This window comes from Amphiprion ocellaris, chromosome 21 (assembly GCF_022539595.1).
Source record: "Amphiprion ocellaris isolate individual 3 ecotype Okinawa chromosome 21, ASM2253959v1, whole genome shotgun sequence".
NCBI classification, from domain to species: domain Eukaryota; kingdom Metazoa; phylum Chordata; class Actinopteri; family Pomacentridae; genus Amphiprion; species Amphiprion ocellaris.
In genome coordinates, this window is record NC_072786.1 from 3,605,887 (window position 1) to 3,629,112 (window position 23,226).

The 23,226-nt window shown below is 39.0% G+C and overlaps 1 protein-coding gene across 2 annotated transcripts in view; it reads left to right on the top strand.

Moving 5' to 3' along the window:
* LOC111585036 (ankyrin repeat and BTB/POZ domain-containing protein 3-A) overlaps positions 1-23,226 on the top strand; it is a 263,417-nt gene that overhangs the window by 174,940 nt on the left and 65,251 nt on the right. For both annotated transcript variants that reach the window (XM_055006435.1, XM_055006436.1), the window contains exon 2: positions 3,656-3,805. In XM_055006435.1, coding sequence (XP_054862410.1) covers positions 3,656-3,805 — 150 coding nt within the window. The remainder of the gene's footprint in view (positions 1-3,655; positions 3,806-23,226) is intronic.

The following is a 23,226-nucleotide window of genomic DNA, read 5'->3' on the forward strand; positions in this document are numbered from 1 at the left end:
TCTGTTCCTACAGACTGATGTAAGTCGATCTTTGCCGTAAGTCGGAACTCGGAGAAAATGTAAACAAAGCCATTAGATGCATCACAATGTCATAAATACCAACGATTTTCATGCATGTATGACTCATTTTACAAGAAGATAACAGAACATGTTGCACTGTTTTTACAACTTGATCTAATAATGCAGATGTTCGTCGCTGCATCGCCCTGTTCCCAGCGTTTTATTAATTCTAATTTCACTTCCATGGTGTGTTGACTTTCAGGCAGAATTGTCGATGTACTTATATTTTTGAAAAAGCCTTTATTTTGAAGTTGTCTGTTGACAGTTGTCACTTCCTTTCCACTATTTTGATGTTTAGCTTTATATGGTTTTCTGGATGCATGACTCTACTTTGTAAACTCCACATAGGTAATATTGTAAGTAATTAGCTTCATTTTTGGACTTACAGGTGAAGTTAAAATGATTTATTTACACGTATTTATGCTGTTTTATTCTATTTTTGTTGCAGTTTTCACTCTGTAATGCGTATCAAAAGCCACAGTAAAAAAGTCATTTTGCAAGCATGAGTTTAACTAGTTGGATAGCTGCAGCTTTTACGTTGCAGTGAAGACAGCACACATGGAGATGGCTTTCCTTTTCTTTGAAGCACTGCCATCAGAAGAGTCTGACTTATGCTTGGGAGCCATAATGAAGTGCAAAAAGTTAGTGAATGTAGCACAATCCAAGGTGGTGTCCAACCGGAGAATGTAAACACAGCCGTCTTATAGCGCCGCTTGACAACGTATTCATCCGCTCCACTCGCCAACTAGTTCCACATGACCAGTTCCAACGCAACAACGAAACGCCGTAGGTCGAGGACGTCATAAACTGAGGACCCCCTGTATACTCAGCTAATCAAGGAGACTAATAATCAATATTTGAAACTGATATACATGTACAGTTACAATGAAAATCTTATCAAAATTTAGAATAACAAAAACTGCAACACAAACCTTTGTTAAAATTCCTGTTTATGTTTTATATGTAGTTAAAAACGAACTTTCCAACCTTCATCCTTCAGTGTTGATGGTCTGCTGCATGTTATGTGTATCAGATATTACTGTCAGTGGGATATTGCTCATAGACTTCAGTCTACAAATAGAATAAAAGAGGCCGAGAAGACAGAGAAGACAACAGACAATACATCTCAAATTAGGAGGTTACATAAAAGTAAAAATCTATTTTTGAGTGAAAAACTTTTTTTTTTTTAAGCATATCTGGCTTATTTTAAGACACCTAAGCTTGACAATCCTGGTAAAATAGAGATTAAAATAAGTTTTCCCAGCTAATTTTAAGATCTGAATATTCTAAATATCATATCTTATTTCAAGAAATCTTACCAAGCCATTTTTCACTTGTTCTATTGGCAGATTTTTTCACTTATTTCAACGTAAAAGTTCCTTGAAATAAGTTTTTTTTTCTCTTGTTTTGAGGGGGCATTTTTTCCCAGTGTGTAAACACTATAAAGAACTAAAAGCTGGTACATTGTCTTCCATCTAGTGCACTCTCATGGCCTTGGTGTTCAAGCGATGCCCCGCCATGTCTCTGGAAAAGTCTCTCCAGAGCACTTAAAACTAATCAAATAGTAACACCCGTATGGCTCAACGTGTTACGCGGGTGACGCATGTACAGGGCTGGTCCCCGACGCAGCGGCCTGGGTTCGATTCCCGCTCGCGGCCCTTTGCTGCATGTCTTCCCCCGACTCTTCTCCCCTGTTTCCTGTCTCTCTCTCACTGCGCCTATCCAATAAAGCCGACAAAAAGGCCAAAAAAATAACTTTAAAAAAAAAACCAAAAACTAATCAAATAAGAAACACTCTATGAGCGCTGACGTGGGGATTTCCAGGTAGAAACGTAGCTGGATGTGATGCAAAGAGAGTTTCTTAGAAGGCATTAAAAGGACCGTACTACATCTAGAAATACAGTCATTTAAATGCTGTTGAAATGGCAGCTACATGTGTAATAAAAAACTTTCCATTTCATCCTTGGTTTTCACCTTTCAGCAAGTCTTTACTCTCTGGGGAATGCGTCTCCTCTTCAGAATATAGAAGTGCTGCATTACTGCAGACCCACATCTCATATTTCACTTGAGGAATTCCATTTGAGACACACCCTAATACTCAATTCAGCAAAGTGGTTAAACAGCAGTGGAAAAAGACGTTAGAATCATTTTTGGAGGCTCTAAAAAAAAAAAAAAAAGTCCCCGGAAAAGGCTGTGGGAAGAAGAAGAAGAGGGAGCGGAACTCCGACTGGGGAATACTGGAATTCTTGGGCTGGACACTGTGGGAAGAGGACATGGTGGGAGGAAGCTGGAGGGAAAACTCCTACAGAACGAGCCTCCTGAGCCCTGCTGCTCCGTGTCCACTGCAGTCTTTTGTCTTCGGAGCTGGCATCAAACCCAGACAAATTGACTGGGTTCCTCCGTGTTGTAATTACTGTTTGTTGAGGAACGATGTGTCCCACTGGGCCGTGTCATTAGGATTAGGACTCGGCGTGGTGTTGCTCTCCACTCTCCAGTAGAAAAACACTCAATATCCAATCTGTCACCAGCCGTCCTCACACCTAAACAAAGCTGGGCTGCAGCAACAGCACCTAAATGGATTCATTCTTGCCAGCCAGCGTGGTCTGCCGTGTTTGCAGAGGAAAACAAAACACACCTGTGATCATACGAACATGTTATGAAAAAGGTAAATACACAAAGTCACGGTTTGAATTGGTAATTTTTGAAGTGAGGAATGTGGCTCGCTGCCTAATTGGCTCAATTAGAGCTGGAGCTAAAGCCAGGAGGAGGGTGAGAGTGAAGTGTGTTAACTCCAAATCACATGACCTGCTCCACGTTTTCTGTCTCGGTTTGTCATTTTGTGTCTCAGAAATCACTTTCAGCTAAGTTCCCCATTACAAAAACACCTCTGAAGGAAGTGTGTTAATTCCAGATCACATGACCTGCTCCACATGATGATGTCATTTCCTCCTGAAGAAAAGACTGGCCAGACTCCAAGGCTTTCTGAGTTATTAAATGTAAAGTAGTGTGTGAGTCAAGTGTGGATTTATGGCATGTCAGCAGGTTTACTACAATATCTTTAGAAATAACTTTAATGTCAATTTTACTCAATTGTATATATAATATTTAGAAGAATCTTTCTGTAAAAATGCCATGTGGTGTTTGGTTAAAGGGGGTCATGTTGATTTTAGGCCTGAAAACAGCAAAAATGTCAACTATGATACAAAAAGTCCCACAATTATATATTAACCCACTTAAGAGACCGGCTGTGATGTTTTCACGGAATAAAATGAAGACGTATTTTATTCTGTTAACCTGTAACTTTGTCTCCGTGTTTAATCATTTAGACAAATGTTTGCTTTGCGGCTGCTGCTTGTGTAATTTATGTGGGTTTCTGTTTTCAAAATTATAGGTAAAGTGCTGATTTGCATTCCCCTGCTCCCTCCTGTAGAGTTTCTTTTTTGCACTCCCCTGTTTTTCCATGCTGTTGGAGATTAGTTGGACATCGGTAAAAAAAAGATGGAAATGTGCTGCACCTGGAAATGGCCACGAGACGCTGCATGAATTGTTGCTTTCCTGTTGCTGACCTCCTGCCTCCTGTCTGTGCCGTCTCCAGGTGTGCTGAGCCTGCCGGAGAGCTTGAACCTGCACCGGGACCAGCAGCGCTCGGGGAGGGGCAGCGAGGGTCACGGATACACCCAGGCCGAGCTCCGCACGCTGGAGCAGTCTCTGCTCGCAACCCGGGTGGGCAGCATCGCAGAGCTGAGTGAGTGTTACCTCATCTGTTAGCAGAACACACACCAGGAACACACTGAGCAGCGTTTAACCTGGTTGGAAGCAAAGGAAACTGATGTAACGTTCCAGAATTGGAGGACATTTTACGTCCCGTCCGTCAAATTTCAAATAATCCATGGACAAAATACTAAAACATGCAGCTGTTGTGTAAATTTATTTGTCCTGAGACCAAATCTAAAAGAACTAGGAGAAAAAAAATGTTTGAAAATTTTTTTAAAAATACCAAATACATCTGGAGTTCCCCCTAAAATGCCATTTTTCTCTTGTCCCACCCCCCCGATGACCAAATTGAATCTCAAATAAAACAGTTAAAATGAAATGTAAACCTCTTTTTTTTTTTTTTTTTTTAATAGTTTTCTCTTGTAATTGTGGGAACATTTTTTTAATCAACATAATATTTTAAATAATAATTATTATTTATGGAACGTGTGTCCCACAACAACCCTGTTAGCATAACCTGTTGACGTTTTTGCCTTTTTATGTCTCATTTCTGTCATTTTGTGTCTTGTTTTTTCATTTTGTGTCTTGTTTTTGTTGTTTTGTGTCTTGTTTCTGTCATTTCTGTCTTGTTTTTGTCATTTTTTTCTTGTTTTTGTCATATTCTATCTTGTTTTTGTTATTTTTTTGTCTTATTTTTGTTTTGTGTCTTGTTTTTGTTGTTTACATCAGTAAACAGTTTTCCAAAAGATAGGGTAGAGCAAAGCTATGTCCTCTCTTCTATTTTTCATATTTTCATCACATTGTCAGCCTTGATTGAATGTCTCACTCCAGCTCATATTATCAGGATCAGACTAATTCTTTGGACTGTTTTCCATCAGTCAGTTTGTCCTCTTGGTCAGCAGTAACAGCAGCTAAATATCTAGCTTCTACTGCTGAGAAAAAGATCACATTAGCATGGATTAGCAACCCTGTTACTGTGATTAGAGTAGGGTTAGCAAACAACACAGAAAACATGGAATAAAAATGCTACCATTGATGTGGAAGCTGAGCCAATCAAGTCTTTGATAGTTTATTACCTATTATTGATGAATATGGAGCAGAAAGCTGTAAAAGAGAAGGTTTATTTTTCAAACATTTTGAAGCCCAAATGTCCTCCAATTCTGGAATGACCCAACAGTTTACGCAAAGTAAAGACAGTAGCTTTTCCAAAACATTCTTCTGGAAGTTGGTCAGTCGTCATCATTCAACCAGAGCATGAAATGCTCCAAATATGTCCAATTAACAGCTCAGACTTAATTAAAGACTCTCATATAGTTCCCTCAAGTGTCTCAGCTCTGCTCTTAGAAATGCATAAGTAGTCTTCCAGGAAAACTGCCAACTTGGGAAGCCAAATGATCTCCCAAATGTTGGCATTTCTGTGCTGTGGCTACGGCTGGAGGAGCAGCAATGTGTGCCGTGATTGTTGTAAGCTTAATGATGCTCTAAAAGTCTTTGTTTGAACACAGTCGGATGAAAAACTCCCACAAAACTGCTGCAGATGCCTGACGTCCATCCAGCTGAACCACATAAAGAGGTTGCAACAGGCGCAATCCCATGAATGTGATCAACGGTTACTGTGCTGACTGATTTGTTTAGTGGGTGCCACAAAGTTCCAGCTGGCTGTGGGCAAAATAAGACAGAATTACCATGAAATCAGGCTTCAATAACTGTTAATTTGTTCAGACTAGAGCTGCTACTTTAATTAAGTTAATTATTATATTAAGAGGCAGCTGTGTTATTTTTTTATTTTTTATTTTTTAAAAAGTCAAAATTCTCAGATTCTAGCAATTTAAATTGGAATATTTCCTGGTAGCTTTACGCCTGGGTTGGGTTGTGGACAAAACAAGACATCCATTGACATTCTCTTCAACTTTAAGAAACACTAATCAACTTTTTTCACTATTTTCTGAACTGTTAATTGATCTCCAACTGTTTTGATAATTGATTAATTGATTTGTGAAATTTCAATATCAAAAAAGTCTGATTCCAGCTTCTTAAATGTTTGTACTTTCTAGTTCTTTCCTCCTCTATGACAGTAAGCTTGGTTTGGTTTGGGTTGGGGACAAAAGAAGACATTTATTTACATCCCCTTCGCCTAAATGAGATCAACATTTTTCACTATTTTCTGGTATTTTTAGACCAAACAACTAAGCAATGAATTGACACAAAGCTCTCACATGTTTACCTGATTGTCAAATTTCATAACTTACAATTACTAGTAAGATGAGATATGTTATAGAGTCATTTATTTAAAGACTGAAGCTGCTCTGAAAGCTTTTATCAGTTTTAATGATAGAATTTAATTATTCTATTGAATTTTAAATGACATTAAATGCTGACATGAAATATTAGGGTCTTAGGTCCACAGTTATTGGCCTAGAGTTGAGTCCTTGCTGAAGAGGCTGCTGTATAAAAGCTCTAAGTTGAATATACAGCCTATTATAAATGCAGCAGTAATTGTTCTGCACATTTAAACCGATCGCTCAAGGACTTATTTCCACGTCTATTTGCCAAATAGCCCCATTAGTGGGAAGGAATGCGCTCTCCCTGTCCCTGCTGGCCGTCACGGTGGTCCGAGGCCATCCCTCCCCGCTCACCTCATCCATCTCTCCCCCATCCTTCCCCTCCCTCACCCCCTGACACACTGAAGCCAGCGACTGTTCTATTACAGCTGTTCTAACACCTGTTTACGAGTCCCGCCCAGGGACCTTTAAATCCAAGGTCCCCGCCTCAGAGGCTTTTAACCTCAACTTGAAAGCCGGAGCTCCACCTTTAGCTCTCCCGCCTCCATCCCCTCTGTCCTCGTCCTCTTTCACAGTCTCACTTTAGATCATCCTCTCCCCCGCAGACATTTGTGTGGCCGTGCCTGGATGAGCGTTTGCTTCCACCCCATAGGACATTATAAACCGGTGCGTTGTTGATCGACGCAAGAATTCAAGGTCTTGTCTTCACCCTAGAGGCAGTTTGTAAAGCATGCTGTCCTCCGTCATCATCCATACTGGGAGAAAATCCACCTCTACAGCTCATCATAATAATAATAATAATAATAATAACACAAAAGTAATGTGTTCTGGTGCCACTGTTTGACTTGTTTTTTTCACAAAATGAATGCAAAATATTGAGAAAACCTCTGCTTTTCCATCCACCCAGCATCTTCTGACTCATTCATTCATTCGTTGCTTTACTTGTTTACCACTCATTTGTCCTCAGCTGTTGCCAGGCAACACTTACCATTAGCATGTACAAGCTAATATTGTCCAATCTTCAGTAAATGGACTGTTAAATATATCTTTTAGAAGGAGCATAGACTGATTCTGTTCAAACTGTACATGATGAAGTATTTTTAGCAGTTTATAGGTACATTATGATTTTACATAATTAGAATAATCCGTTACACTCTATTTTTTCCATATTAACTGGAATACAGTATGACATTTAGAAACCTGCACATTAATAGGATGTAGGTTAAGAGGTTTTTGTTTGAATGTACTGCATACACTGGAAAAAATACCCCTCTCAAAACAAGAAAAAAAAACTTATTTCAAGGAGCTTTTACCTTGAAATACATGAAAAAACTCTGCCAATAGAACAAGTGAAAAATGTCTTGGTAAGATTTATTGAAATAAGATATGATATTTAGAATATTGACATCTTAAAATTAGCTGTGAAAACTGATTTTAAGCTCTATTTTACCAGGATTGTTAAGCTTAGGTGTCTTAAAATAAGCCAGACATGCTAAAAAATAGCAGTTTTTCACTCAAAAATAGATTTTTGCTTTCATGTAACCTCCTAATTTGAGATCTTTTAAACTTATTTTGAGTTGTTTTATAGTGGCACTGCTCTAGATTTAAGACCATCTTGTACTTGAAATAAGATTGCAAAGATTAATTTAAGTATTCTGAGATATGTCTTCTCACAGTGAGCTATAAATCCTCATATTTAGTTGTGTTTTGACAGCATTTGTTGTGTTTTAGGGTAAGCCAGCTATGCCCAAAAGCAGCTGTTTTTAACGCAAAAATAGACATTTGATTTATAACATTCATGTTGAGTACAAAATTTAAGCTGTATTTTACTTATTTTAGGTCGTATAACAGTGACATGACTCCAGATTTAAGACCACTTTGTCCTTGAAACAAGATTTAAAAGTGTGATTTAAGGATTTTAAGATGTCCATCTGCATACAGTTGGTTGAAAATACATCTGCTACAAATATGACCATGGTTCTTACTCCCTCATTTATAAATAACTCTACACCATGTTAACAAGTCTAGTATTGAAATCAGCAAGTTATTTTTGAATTTGCAGCAACGCATTAGCAAACTTGACAATATGAACTAATTGGTTATTTTCCAATAAAATGCATTTACTTGAAAAAAGTGGTTTATTTCTTACATCAAGATTATGTAGCTTCTACAAATAACAGCTCAGCTTGAAAGATGTATGAAAAGTAAAATAAACCTTGTTTCTTGTAAAATTCAACTCAAAACAAGGTCATTTCAAGATTGTTTGACTTTACAAGATATTTAAGATGCATTGTCTTAAAACAAGTCCCTCCATCTTGCTGAAATGTCTCTTGTTAAGTGAATTTATCTTAAATCAAATGGGATGAGACATTCTGACTAAAAATAAGACACATAGACTTGGTAAGATTTTGAGTTTTTGCAGTGTAACAGGCTGCTTACTGTGTTTTTGGAAAATAGCCATGTGAGAAATCCGTCCTGGGAAATGATGGAACCCACACAGAATTAATAAGGCAGAAAAAAGTTTCAGTCTTTTTATGGACGGCTCATTTTAATTGCTGATAGACTTGACTCTATGACAAGAGAAAGCATGATGCCGTAAACATAAACATAAAACGTGAGACATGCTGCATGTAGAGGCTTTTCTTTCATGTTAAACCAATTATTCCCAGCTGGAAATGCGCTGGGAATACATACATTAGGCATAAAAGTAAATAAGTGAGTGCTAATTGCCGGCGGAAATGCAAATGCGCTTTACAAACCAGCTTTTCCTGCGTTTATTCCCGCTAATTTGAACATGGGTCGGAGAGCAGAAAAAAGCAGATTCCTGTTTAATGCACCGTGGGTCTGCCTGCCTCAGCTGGGCTTCCTCACCTCCAGGGTCGGCCGGTCCAACGCTGCCAGAGGCTGACATGTGGCTCGTAATGCGCTTCCTGCCAAACGCTTGCAGTCATTTACTGGATTTCAGCGGATTCTGTGGCATGATTTCCTCCTCGTGTGTCGTTATGTGAACAGATTGATCTGCCGAGTGTGAATCTGCTTATCGGGTCTATGATGATTGCATTAAGGGTGCTACTTTAAGCATGTTCCACCATCTGCTTATGCAAAAAAAAACTTGCTGGAAAATCTCATTTCAGACACATTTCTGAAGTTTATTTCTGCCAAAAACAGGTGGAACAACCTGCAAGAGCAGTTTTCCTGTCATCTACAGTGTGTGTAATCATCATCTGATTTATGCATATTTAAGCATGTGTCTGGTGAAATTCTGTGTTTTTCTTACAGTCTACAAATCCCTTTAAAAGACCAAAACCAGCACTGAATTAATCCTATCAACAAGTAAAGTTGGTGCGTATCCAAAGCCTGATTTATCTTCAATGAGCCACACCAGATTACTTTTTATAGTAACATAATCTTGTTGTTAATTAAACTCTGCCAAGTTGAGAAAAACACTGATACTGAACATATCAGTGAAGCACATTCCTTTTCATTCGTAATAATTCATACTAAAATATCCAGTCTTGCGATATAATTTCTAGTCATAGTTATTGTGTTTGGTGAAGGTGAGGGGAAGATTATGGTGAGGTTTAATGAAGGCAAATTATCATTTCATCACTTTAACCTTAGACTAGTTTTTGATAGTTCCACTGACAAAACATCCTCAACTTTATTCAGTAGCAGTATTAGAACTGTGAGGCAAAATTGAACAACCTTGGGCTCCGTGGATGTTAGAGACTTGACAGAATTATAAAATACCACGAGAAAAAGTGCCAGCGCTGCTGATATACCGTTAGCTCCGGATGGTTAGCTCACATTAGCTAAAGAAAACTCCTAATTACTCCACTTGCCTCCTTTATGTTAGCCTCTTATAGTTTCTGTTCGCCTATTGACTCTAATCTTCTCTGTTTAGTTCCTGTTAGCGCCGTTTAGCACCAGTTAGCACCTTTCAGCTCCAGTTAGCACATCTGAACGACACTGCTTGTTAGCTCCAGATAGATCGTCTTAACAACTGATGGATTCTGTTAGCTCTTGTTGGTACCAGATGGCTCCTGATGGCTTGTGTTAACTTCCATTAGCTACAGAAAGCTCCAGTTAGTGTCTTAGAACTCCAGTTAACTTCTGTTAGCTAGCAGGGACTCTATTTAGCTCTTGTTGTTTCTATAATCTAAATAATAGTGAGATTTGGAAAACTTAAAAATATTGTGACGTATGTAGATTTTCACCGTAAGTCAGAACGCCGGTTAAAATGTAAACAAAGCTGTTGCGTACCTCATGATATCGATCAGTTTACATTATTTGTACAACTACAGTAACAACAAACAGTCATTAGCTCACACTGAAACGCAACTTGGTTGGAAAATACCAGCGAAAATGTAAACAGTAAGTCTGACTTACACTTGGGAGCCATAAGGAAGTTAGCAAATATAGCATAATCCAATGTGGCGGCAAATGTAAACAAAGCCGTCTCACAGCGCCTTGTGGCTACTGTACATACAGTATTTATCCACGCCGCTCGCTGCGTGACGACGTATTCGTCTGCTCCGCTCGCCAACTAGTTCCACTGAACCAGTTCCAACGTAACAACGAAACGCTGTAAGTCAAGGACGTCGTAAACCGAGGACCTCCTGTACCTGGTCTCAACTGCAATTCTACCAAATTTGATGCAACCAGAATAAAGCACAACAATGCTATGCTTATTTTAGCCATCATAGTACTAGGAAGTCCCTTCATTGGATGTACAATGACTGTCTGTCTCAGGGCAGCGGTGCTCCAGCTGTGGTTGAAGGTCTCCAGCTCTGCCTCCACAGTCTGCAGTCTTGGTCTCTGTTAGATTTGATCCCTGGCTACAAGATGCCTGGGATTTTCCTGTGGCTTTGTGTAGTTTGGTGAGGCGGCAGTCTGTGATCCTCCAGCATACTGAATCACACAGTGGGGGAGAAGCAGCACAGCTCCAGTGTTGCCTCAGCTCAGCGTGGCTGCTCTACTGTGTTGACCTCCAGATGCTGTTAATGCTGCAGAAGGCAGTTCTTGCCTTCTTGTGCCTTCTTTTCTTTAGCGAGGGTCTTTATCTCGTGTGACCACAGTGCCCAGATATATAAACCTGTCTGTCACTGGTAGTTTCTCTCCATCCACTAACATTAAAGGTTCAGACCTCAGTAATGAGGCAAGGTCAGGTGCAAAACTCCAACTATTGTTGAAGAGAGACACAATCTGATGCCCCTTGGTTCACTTTGTTGTACAGTGTTTCCCTAACCTTAACTAACCTACTTTTAGTGCCTTCCATGAGCCACTGATCATCAACTTAGTGCGTTTGTTTAACCGCTATGTAATGGCTGGAAACATAGTCGAAGCTAAGTAGCTAAGCTAATGCTAACACACCACTGTTAAGAATCAAAACATCTTTGACAATCACCTGTCTTCTCAGATGTAGTCGTTGTTGCCTGTGACTACGTTGAAGACAGGTAGCTGCTAACAGTTCGATTATTTAATTCTGGATCGCAATGCAGGCTTGCGAAGTCAGTTAGCACTTGCATGTTTATGGTGCGTCAACGTTGTTGAACGGCTACACATGCAGTGATGTACTGATGTTTTACGGTGATGCAATGACATGGTTCTGACTTGGGTTCTTGCCAATGGAAAAGCAAACCTGTTCTTAGGAGACACCAGATTTGGACCAACTAAGCACCAGCACTGAACTAGCACCTGGTTCTTTTTGGTTGAAAAGGGGTAAGACAGGAGTCAAGATGCAGTCTGGTGCTTTGCAAACCCTCCATCCACCCCAACCACCTCCCTGCACGTCAGTGATGATGAAATGTAGCGCTTCTGTCCATAATCCTGTGTAGCGATAGTGTTTTTCATCACAGTGTCATAGGACAACAATTTAGTACCTTAAAAATGTCTTTTCAAGGACAGTGAGTCGTATGATAAAATGTCCTGCTGCCAGAAGTAGAGCACCAAACGTGTGCCGAAACTGGTGCCCAGCAGATCAATGTGTTCCTGTTTGAGTACAGTTTCCTAAAGAATATGGTACCCAGCTGTTTTAGGAAATTAAAAAAAGCTGTATTGTTGACCTGTTTCTAAAAATGCACTTCTTTAGAATCAATGGGCTCGGGGGTTGATGAGGATAGAGAAATAATTAAGTATTGACAGACTTTCATATCGGTTCCAGCGTGGATTGAGATTCGTCCACATTATTAAACACAGAGAGTCTGATCTCGTGTTCTGAAGATCGCATAAAAAATAAGAGAGATAAGAGAGTTTGAATCTGAAGGCATCAGATAATATTTATATGGGGTTTGATTTCTTTTCTATAGTTACAGCTGCACAACAGAAGTAACACAGCAAGAACCATCATTGATAGAACAGAAAAACAACAATGAACAAGGTATGGGCTGAATTAAAGCAGTCACAGGAAGGTTTCATGTTTCGTCTACTGCAATAAACAGTAGTATTTCCTAATTCAGCTCTGGCACAGGCTTCCTGAAACATCAGTCTGCCACTGGGGCGGGTGAAGTTTGGGCCAAGATGAGATATAAGATGGCAATTTTCCACCCAGAGCACTGTAGATAAATAAATACCAGTGGTTATTACATCTCTAAGGCAGACACAGTGTGGTTGTCTGTTTTATGTGTAAATGTGTCCTCATCTTAGCACACATAATGAAAAAACATGGTTGTCTGCCAGAAAAAAACATGTTTTCAAAATAAAATTCAATGACACCCAACAAAGTCTGCCAGTCGAAGCACCAGGGAGAACTGCAGTGAATTACTTCAATAGAAAAAACAACAGTATGAAAAAGATGTGTACAGCACCTAAAAATAATACAAAATAAGACCATTTTATAACACTGAACAAAGAGGGACCTCTGAGTGATCTGCTAATGCACTGCGGTGATTTCAGGCTTTTGAGAAGACATTTAAAAGTGTGCATTAGGCTGCAATTACTGTGGGAATTGTAGGGTGGGCAGCAGGCTCATCAGTGCCACGTGTGACATGCACATTTTCCACCAGACCTCCAGAAGCGTTTTGTCTTGCTTCAGGTGTACAATTTATCACTCAAAAGACACAACTTGTTGGAGTTGATCAAGCTAAATGTTTGGTAATACTGCTGACATGGAGGGTCACGCCACTTGGATGGGTCGTCATTAAAGCTTGCACAGATTTTCATTGTCTCCAGTAGTGGGTTGGTTGGTTTTATGCAGGAACGGTACATAAAAGATGGACATAACCTCCATGTCTGAAAAGTGTAATCAGTACGACTGCATTCTTTCTAACAGCCAGCAGGGGGCGGCTCGTTTACGTAGAAACCCAAATATAGAACAAAATGAGCAGAAAAAAAAAAATATATATATAATAGACAATAATAATAAATATAAGATGATGTATTTTTTTTTGCAACGGTGGGTTTTAAAGGGTTAATCTTACATATACATTCTATGGTTTTAGGTGGAGTTTTTCAGCAACTATCAGATAGCTGACTATGAAATTTGGTATATGTATCTATGGTATGCTGGAGGGCAAATCCTGTCACATTCAGTGATACTTTCTGTTTAGCGCCACAACTAAGTTAAATCTACATTTTGGCCAAACTGTGGTTTATAGCTAAATAACTGCAGAACTAATGACACTGCCAATCAGCCTCAGGAGTACTTTGTGTTTAGTGCTTATGCTAGCATGCTAACAGGCTAAAGTAGGATGGTGAACATGGAAAGCATATGTGTGCTCTACATTAGCATATTAGATTAAGTTTGGGAGCATTTAAGTGCTCAGATGCACTTCAACTGTCATATAAATACTGTAGATCTGTGTCCTGATAGTTTAGCAGAGTAGCAGGAGCAGAAGAGAACCCTCTGAATGTTTTGTGTTTAAATTGATGTGGCAGAGTTCTTTAAGAATCCAAACAAACCAGGTTTTTGCATGTCATGATCATAGACGGCATTTTATTTCCGAGATATGAGAATAAGCAGTTACTTAAGTGTATATAAACGTAGCACCTGTATGTTCCAATGAAGAATAATAATGCTGCATAGAGCCTAATCACAGTTGCCACTTATCTCAGTTGGATCCTGGCTGATTTATGGTAATTGCTTGTATTTTATTTTATGTATTACTATAATTTTCATTACAGGAAGTATGTGATAATGATGTGAAAATGCTACAAACACCATTTCTGCAACACAGCATAGACCTGGAGCAAATCGATGACACGAAGCAGGTGTTTCGTGAGGCATTTAAAATCTGCTTGATATCAACACATTCAAATTGTTTAAACTGAAATCAATTTTTAACCCATTAGCTCAATATCTGAACAATAAACAGGATGGCTTGAAAGGAAAGTGGCCACACAGAGCCAGTCATCAGGGCAATTTCACACCCGACTTGTTTGGTAATTAATGGATAATAGAAGAGGCTGTTAAAGAGAAACGTTCATCACTATAGCCGTAATTTCATTCTCCCCAAGTCAAAAAGTGTGTCTTTTATTTCTAAGGTCATCATTATCTCCCTGCACTCATATTTCACACCATTGTCTGAGAGGGGAGAGCAGATAAATGTTGGCAGATTTGGCCAGCGGACGCTCCGGGTGTTTTCCACATATCTCATGATGCTCAGCCGTGAAGAACTGTGTTTCTCTGTTTCCCTTCATGTGTGTGGCATATAGGATCCATAGGCGCTAAACTGACATATTGTGACCAGGTGTGACAGAGAAAGACCGTTCATCTGTCAGTATAGCGGCTGCCCTGTGGGTCAGAGAGCAGCCACTAGGCAAATAAACGGCGTAACGTAATACAGCGTAGGCCTCTAACAATGGGGCCCTCCATTCCTGAAGCTGGGTGTGACCCCGCTACAGAGCACAGCAAAAATTCAAACTATGAACTTTGTCCATGTTATACTCTCATATACTTATTTCAGGGGCTTTGATACTACTGTATAAGATAGCTTTGGTTGTTAGGGGTGGCCTCTTCACATTTAAAATGCCTTACATCCACATTGCACACTGGAAGAAATGCTCTTCTCAAAACAAGAAAAAAAAAACATATTTCAAGGAACTTTTACCTTGAAATTAGTGAAAAAATCTGCCAATAGAACAAGTGAAAAATGGCTTGGTAAGATTTATTGAAATAAGATCTGATATTTATATATCTTAAAATTAGCTGGGAAAATGTATTTTAACCTATATTTTACCAGGATTGTCAAGCTTAGGTGTCTGAAAATAAGCCAGATATGCTAAAAAATAGTAGTTTTTCACTCAAAAATAGATTTTTGCTTTCATGTAACCTCCTAATTTGAGATGTACTAACCCTCCTGCTGTCTTCATTTACGGGCACCAAAAATATTGTTTCCTTGTCTGAAAAAAACAAAAATTCAGCAAAAAAATTCCAGAAAATTTCTGAAAATTTGTAAAACCTTCAGGAAGAAAATTCCAATAATTCTTTAAAAAATTCCCTTAAAAGTTGTTTCTAAATCCCCCAAATTTGACAAGAAAATTCTTGTAAATGTTTTCAGAAAATGAGTAAAAATCTTCCAAAAAAATCTTAAAAATATCTGAAGTGATTCCATATATATCAGTAAAACTTCTAATATGTTCTTTAAGAACATTCACATAAAAATCAACCAAAATCCAGCAAAATTCGCTGGATTTTGGTTGATTCTTTTTGTGAATGTTCTTAAGAAACATTTTTAACATTTCTTTTTTCCACCAAAAAATGTTCAAAAATTTCCCAAAAATGTTGAAAATGTGGACATTAGAAGTTTCACTGTGAAAATATATTTTTTTTCCACATTTTCAAACTTTAAAACGGATCAATTTGACCTGCAGGACGACACGAGGGTTAATGTTTGTATTTTTTCCTCATATGTTTGAAATTACTATTCATAAACAGGCATCAGTCTTGTGATAAATGATCGTTGAAAAGCATGCACCTCCTTTTCTTTTTAACAGCCTACATTTCAGCAGGATTTCATCAACATCGCTGCTTTTTAAAGCTGCTACTCAGACCTGCTTGCCTTCCTCTCTGCTCCATTAGCCCACACTCACTATGTGAATATGGGATAATGGGATTGCTTCAAACGCTGGAAGGTGTTACATTTCATCTCCAGTCCATCCGTGCTATTCTCATTTTTCATTATATTAGAGTTACTTGGCCATGCATCATCATTCCTAATCTCTTATAGTCTGACCTATTTCTCAGCACAGGTGATGGTGAAGGGAAAAAGAAGAGACAAATGAGTGAGTCAGACTTCTCTTAAGTTGATAAAAGTTCATAAAAACCTCATTTAGTTGGTAAATAGGATAAGTCACTGTGAGATAAGGCTGCATGTCTCAGTTTTTTGGGTTTAAGGCACATTTTAGACCACTTTAATGGACATCTCAGTGTTTTGTGAATGGTTGACAGTTTTGTCCACTACGCTCCTTCTCTGTCTGTTCACTCACTCGTGTCTGTCCATCTTCGACTCACTGTGGTTCAAAGAATTTTTAAAAAAATTGTTCAGTGGGCTTTAAAGATGGGCCTGCCTCATTCAGCCACTGGTACAGTGTGCGGCCATTTTCCTTATCTGTCTTCTAACACCTTTAGGAAGACAGCGGAAGCATGCTGACACAAACAGCCCTCCTCACAATCCATCCAGACAAACACCACACTCACCTCTTCATCTCACACAAAAGACGCATGCTGGAAAATGTTGTCGACTATTGCCGCATCCTGCAGTAATTATGTGAGGCAGGATTCATTATTGTGTAATGGTTTAACGTCCCTTGATACCTACCACGGGATCCTGCTGGCTCATTGCAGCTCAGCTCCGCAAAGATTAAGTGGAGATTAAAGAGCTGCTTGTACAATAATTCCAGTATTTTTAAAACTGTGTTTCCTTGGTATAAACACTTGGAGAGGTGCGGTCTTTGTCCATTGGGTTCTTGGAAGATTAAATTGTGCTTTTGGTCATTTCAAGGTCAAAAAAGATCTCGATTAAACCAGGCTGCATGTCGTTGAAAAGCAAGAGCTGTTCCCACTTTAATTGCCATAAAGAATGTAATCTATGTAAATATATTCACTGATGAGGCAGAAGATGTCTTGTGCAGTAGATTTTCTTAGTATCTGGTTTTTCCACCAGTTGAAGCCTCTAAGATGTCAGAGATGGAGTTACAGGTGTGTTTGCTGTCTAACTACTAACTCTGGCAGACGTGTTGATGAGAGGTGGCAAGCTTTGAGTTCCTCGGTTCGGTCATCAATGCAAAAGGGAACTGCACCCAAGGGATCAAAAGAAGACTAGCAGTGGCCCAAAGTGTAGTGCAAAACATCGCCAAGCTAAGGAAAAGTAAAATTCCTTCATCCCTCAAGGTCAGACTACTGAGATCAACAACCTTTGCAGTGGCATCATATGGCTCCGAATCCTGGACTGTGACGTCAGCAGATAAAATGAGATTAGATTCTTTTGAAATGTGGTGTTACCGCGGGATCCTGAGGATACCGGGGACAGACAAGAGAACAAATGCATCTGTACTCAGGGAGCTAGGAGTCGAAAAAACACTGCGGGTTAACATCATCCAGGAAACTCCGCTACTTTGGTCATGTTACAAGACATCACTGCTTTGAGAAAACAATCATTCAAGGGATGGTTAACGGAAAGAGAAAGAAAGGTAAACCTGCAGCGAGTTGGCTTGACGACATCAAAGAGATAACAGGAAGTGGAATTGCGGAGGCTACTAGAGCTGCTGCTGACCATAGAAGATGGCGCCCTCTCATTCAAACTACACCAGCATTTACTCGTGCTACATGACTTTAGAGAGAAAGTGTTGATGAACTCTGCAGCATCAAGTTGTAAAAAGTGTCTGGTGGCTGTCCAATTTTAAAACGCTAACACAGACTGCGAGCTGAATACATTTGAATACAACAAGCATCTTATCTGACATTTGTCTTTTATCTTAATTACCCAGCTCCTATTTTGTCTTATTCAATTTAGTTGTTTTGGTGAGCATTCGTCTTTAGGTCTATCTATCTATCTATCTATCTATCTATCTGTCTATCTGTCTGTCTGTCTGTCTGTCTGTCTGTCTGTCTGTCTGTCTGTCTGTCTGTCTGTCTGTCTGTCTATCTATCTATCTATCTATCTATCTATCTATCTATCTATCTATCTATCTATCTATCTATCTATCTATCTATCTATCTATCTATCTATCTATCTATCTATCTATCTATCTATCTCTAGTTAGAGACTTATAAACAGCATTTGACTTATTTGAAAACTGGCAAACCCACACTTTCTGCTCCATCCTTTCATCTGTCCATCCATCCGTCCATCCATCCATCTGTCTGTCCATCCATCCATCCATCCATCCATCCATCCAGCCGGTCATTCCAGACTACCCTCCAGCAAGTTCTGGATCTATCCCAGGGTGTCCTTCCACCTGGATGCGCCTTAAAAAAATCTCCAGAGGAAGACATCTTAAACAGATTTCTTTTGGTATGAAGAAGCAGTGACTGTCCATTGAGCTCCTCACTCTATCTCTAACTCTGAGCCCAGCCACCCTACAGACGAAACCCATTCCAGCTACTTCTATTCACAATCCTTTTCAATCACTGCCCAAAATTCTAGACCATAGGTAAAGGTCAGAACAACTGGTTAATTGATAGTTTTGCTTAGCCTGTCCATCTCACACTCCATTTTACTCTCACTCAGCATCCTGAGTTACTTAAAGTCCTTTGCTACCCCCGTCCCATGTTCACATCCACTTTTTCTCTTTCCACGCTTCACAAATGTCTACGAGAAAATAAACTAATTTCCCAGCAGCAGTATCTGTGTGTGGTTGACAGGCAACAGTGAGCACATTCAGCAGTCCAAGCTGTTCCTCTCTCTGCTCAGAAAAAAAAAGTTTCCTTCAAGGACGCGAATATTGGCCAGTGTTGGATTTTCACCTTGGGCTTCGCTTCAAAGATATTACTAGCTGCTCTTTTGTCCTCTATAATCCATTGACAGAAATTACAAAGGCTGATGCACAATTCCAATTTCCTGGTGGAACAACAAGGACAGTCGATGGATAAAGATCTCGGAGATTTACTTGCCAAATGAGAATGCATCACATGGCGACTTGGCCGGCAGCAGTGAATGGACAAAAAAGAAGGGACAGCCAAAGATTGACTTAAAGAATGACCCACCTCACCCATACAGCATGTACTCTGTTTATACAGACCAGAAACAGGTAGGAAACTCAATGCAATTGAACTAATTACACAACAGGGCCAGTGTTCATGTTCCTGACATATTCATTCCAGAAGGACACCGACCATGACTAAGGACTCTTGAGTTTAATAACCATCAAATTGCTGCTCCTAGAGATTAAGCTGGGATTACTTTGGTTGCGGTCCATGTATAAGGTCAGCAACCTACTTTTAAACCTCTTGTCGATGTGGACATTTGATGATATGCCGCAGCACAGCCCAGGTGTGGGCTTCTAATTACACTCTATTGAATGTATTGCATTTCAAATGAGGTGGAAGCGTGCATGCGGACACGCCGGCATGTGTGAGCGTTCAAGAGTGCGACACCTCTCCGGAGAGGTGCACAACCCACAGGCAGATGTTCTTCATTAATAATTATTACCATCAGTCCGACGTGAGGATGCTCAGCACTGCCTCCCACAGCTCTCTGACTACCACTGACTTCTGAGGCTGAGAGACGGGATGAAGTTATCTGTGTTTAACTTTACACCCAAGTCCTGCTGCAGAACATTACACCACGGAGTCTTCCTTCGCCGCACTGCTGCTGAGAGATAATGCACACTTACTAATTGAGTGTTTCGGAGGGAGCCAGAGGGCTAATAGAAGTTTTGGGGTAATAAGGCGGTGAATTGAACAGGCTGCTCTTCGTTCTCACCTCACTGTTTCCGGAAAAAAAGAAAAGAGAAGAGCAGGCAGCTGTTGGGAGGCTAATACTGGCAGCTGTTTGCAGCAATGCGTTGATGAAAGGACACTTCACAATAGGGCCTAATAGCTGTTGGTGTTTTGACTAGACTTTTTCAGCAGGCACTGTTTCATACGTGGCCAGGTGATCAATGACTCACCTTTAATTCATGTAGCTATAATCACTGAAGCATTATCACAGGTTACGTAAAGGCTTACAGGAGGCGCAAGAAAGATCAGTGGTGTTTTTTGAAAAACTGACTAGCTCTGCAGGACAAATATTGAAAGTTTTATTCATTATCATGAGTGAGAAACTGTTTCCACACATGTAGCGACTATTTTCATCCTTAGATCTTATTTAAAAAGACCTTTGATTCTTGGCTTCCCCACAGAACATCATTTTGAGTGTTTTGATCAGTTACAGGACTCCAGTGGGTAAAGGAGTTTAGTTATGTAGATGCTTTTCAAATGCTTAGAATAATAATTTTGCTTGTAAAATAACAAAAGGTGAGCTTTACATTGAAACGTTTCTCCTTTCTGAGTATCATGGGCAGATCTCTCGGCCCATCCTAATCTTCACACTACAAACAAAAACAACTTTTAGTATATTTTGCACTCAGACTTGGTTACGTTCTTCATACACATATCCTCCTGAGAACCGAGGACAAAAATATCTTTCAAAATTTTGCGTTTTTTGTTATTTTCTGCCTTTTTGGAGCTAAAACAACAACTCACATTTTAGAATTTTATTTTTTTTAAAAAAAAGGTTTATTTTAGAATTTACATTATGTTCACCGTAGTAGACGGCAGAACGATTTTACCATGAAAAAAACATTTTGAGATCAAAATACGCTGACAAGAAAACATGCCGATCCATTTTCTATTGAAACTTTAAGAAATTTAATTAAATAACAATAATGTGAAATTTAAGAGGTTGAATGAAACATAAATATAAACAACTATTTATTTATTGCATGACTTTCTTTACATAGAAATATATTAAATCATTGATATTCTTGACCAAAAGTTTAATAGAACTCTGACTCCAATTTATAATTCCTGATGTGTTCAGAAACAAGAAAATATATGATTACCATAAGTATAACAACGATATCTTAACAATTTTTGACTTAACTTTTCTCTTTTCCTGGCAGGTGAGTTTTGCTGAAGTCTCCATTTTGTCTCAGCATGAAAACAAAGTTCCCATTTTTCCATCCAGTCATGAGATATCATTGGAAAGGCCAGGATGTCCTCTATTGAACACATCAGGATTTAGCAGGGTAGCTTAAATGAGTCAAAAGATGCAGAACAAAAACAATTTTCCAGTACAGAGGATGTAAATGAATGGGCCAGGTCTCAGCAGGATATGTAAGGAAAACTTGTACATGCTAGCAGCATAGCTTCAGGTGAGGCAGTTGGTGTCTGTCACTCAGTCCACTATTTTAGTCCAGACTGAAATATTTCAACAAATACTGGACAGATTGCCGTGAAATCAGTTGTAAATATCAATGGTGCCCAGAGGATAAATGTGAATGAATCTAATCATCTCCTGACTTTTCCTCTTGTGGCCCCTTGATGTTGACATTCAGGAGTTTGGTGCACACTTCCCTGAACCCCATAGAACAAAGGTGTCACACCGAGTTATGTCAGGGGCCACGTTCAGCCCAATTTGGTCTCAAGTGTGCCACACTAGTAAATTAGAGCATAATAACTTCTAAATAACCACAACTCCAACTTTTTTCCTTTGTTTTCGTGCAAAAAAGTATGTTCTGAAAATATTCACATTTCAAGAATTATGTTTTTACAAAACATCATGAAAAACCTGAAATTTCTTGAGAAAAATAAATTCAGTTTCAGCAATATTATGCCTCAGTTTATCATTTCCACATTACAACTTCCAGATCATAGAGTGTCAACAAAGGAACACAACATTTAGTCACAGCTATCTGGAACTGAATGATATAGTATTTTACTTTATGCTCAAAATGGCAAAAGTCTGACAAAAAAAGACAAAAACCAACAAGAACAAGACAAAATGTTACAAAAATGAGACACAAAATGACAAAAACGAGACACAAAATGACAAAAAAATTAGACAAACGACACAGAACAAAACAAAAAAGAGAAAAAATTCGACAAAAAATGGACAAACGTCAAAAACGAGACAAAAAAATGACACAAACAAGACCAAAAATTACAAAAGCGAGAAACAACAAACAAAAAAGTAGACTTACAACACAAGTGAGACAAAAAAAAAAACAAAACGATACAAAACATCAATAAGGTAAAACACAAAATTACAAAAATAAGACAAAATATTATAAAAACACACAAAATGACAAAAGAACAATGCACAATTGTCTTTTATGATCCAGTTTGTTTTTTTTTTCTAGCACCATCGTCTGGTGAAAATCTGGATTTGTTTTGCAGCTTGGTGAATAACATTCCCATCAGCCTCACTGGTAGTCTTTGTTTAGTGCTAAGAAGCAAATGTTAGCATGCTAAGCTTAGCATAATAAAGTCATACCACCAAAGCATCACAGTGTGACTGTGTACTCTTGTTAAACATACGTATATTTTGCTTTTATCAGTCCCTGCACAATCTTCTCCACATCAACATTATTAGCTGCTGTTGCTATGCGCCGCACATGAACGCAAATGTGCTTTTGATTTGATTTCTCGCTGTATTTTAGTGAACAGCTGGACAAGTCATTTTTAACCGTACTGTAATTGTGAGGTGCATTTTAAAAAGGGAACAAAAATAAGCCCAAAACTGAAATATGAATGGCGCAGAACTATTTAAGCTCATTTGACACAGTGGATAATAAAGACCACACATAAGAAGGTTATTTATTATACAGTGCCACAGTCTGCAGTGGTGCGTTTTGTCTGCAGATCTTCACAGAGGAGCCATTAAAGTCCCTAAAAGAGCTATTAAGAATAAAGTGGCATCCATTTAGAGGTCCCCTCCTGTGAGTTGCAGGAAAGATGATGACAATAGGACAAGAGAGATAGTATATGTAATCTCCTGCTCCATTTGCACAGACTGGAAATATCTGCGAAAGACTAAGATAAGATGAGACAAAGTGAAGCTACGGTTCAGGAACCTCTTTAGAATGAAACAAGTCATTCTCAAGAAGGGTCTCGGAGTATTTTCCACAGCTTTTTAAATAGTGGTTAATGAATACACTTATTCCAGGGCTCCTTTAGACTTTTACAGATGAGGCATCGCATCTTTTTTTCAGCACACTGGGCTTTTCTGGTGCCGTTTCCTTGCTTTTG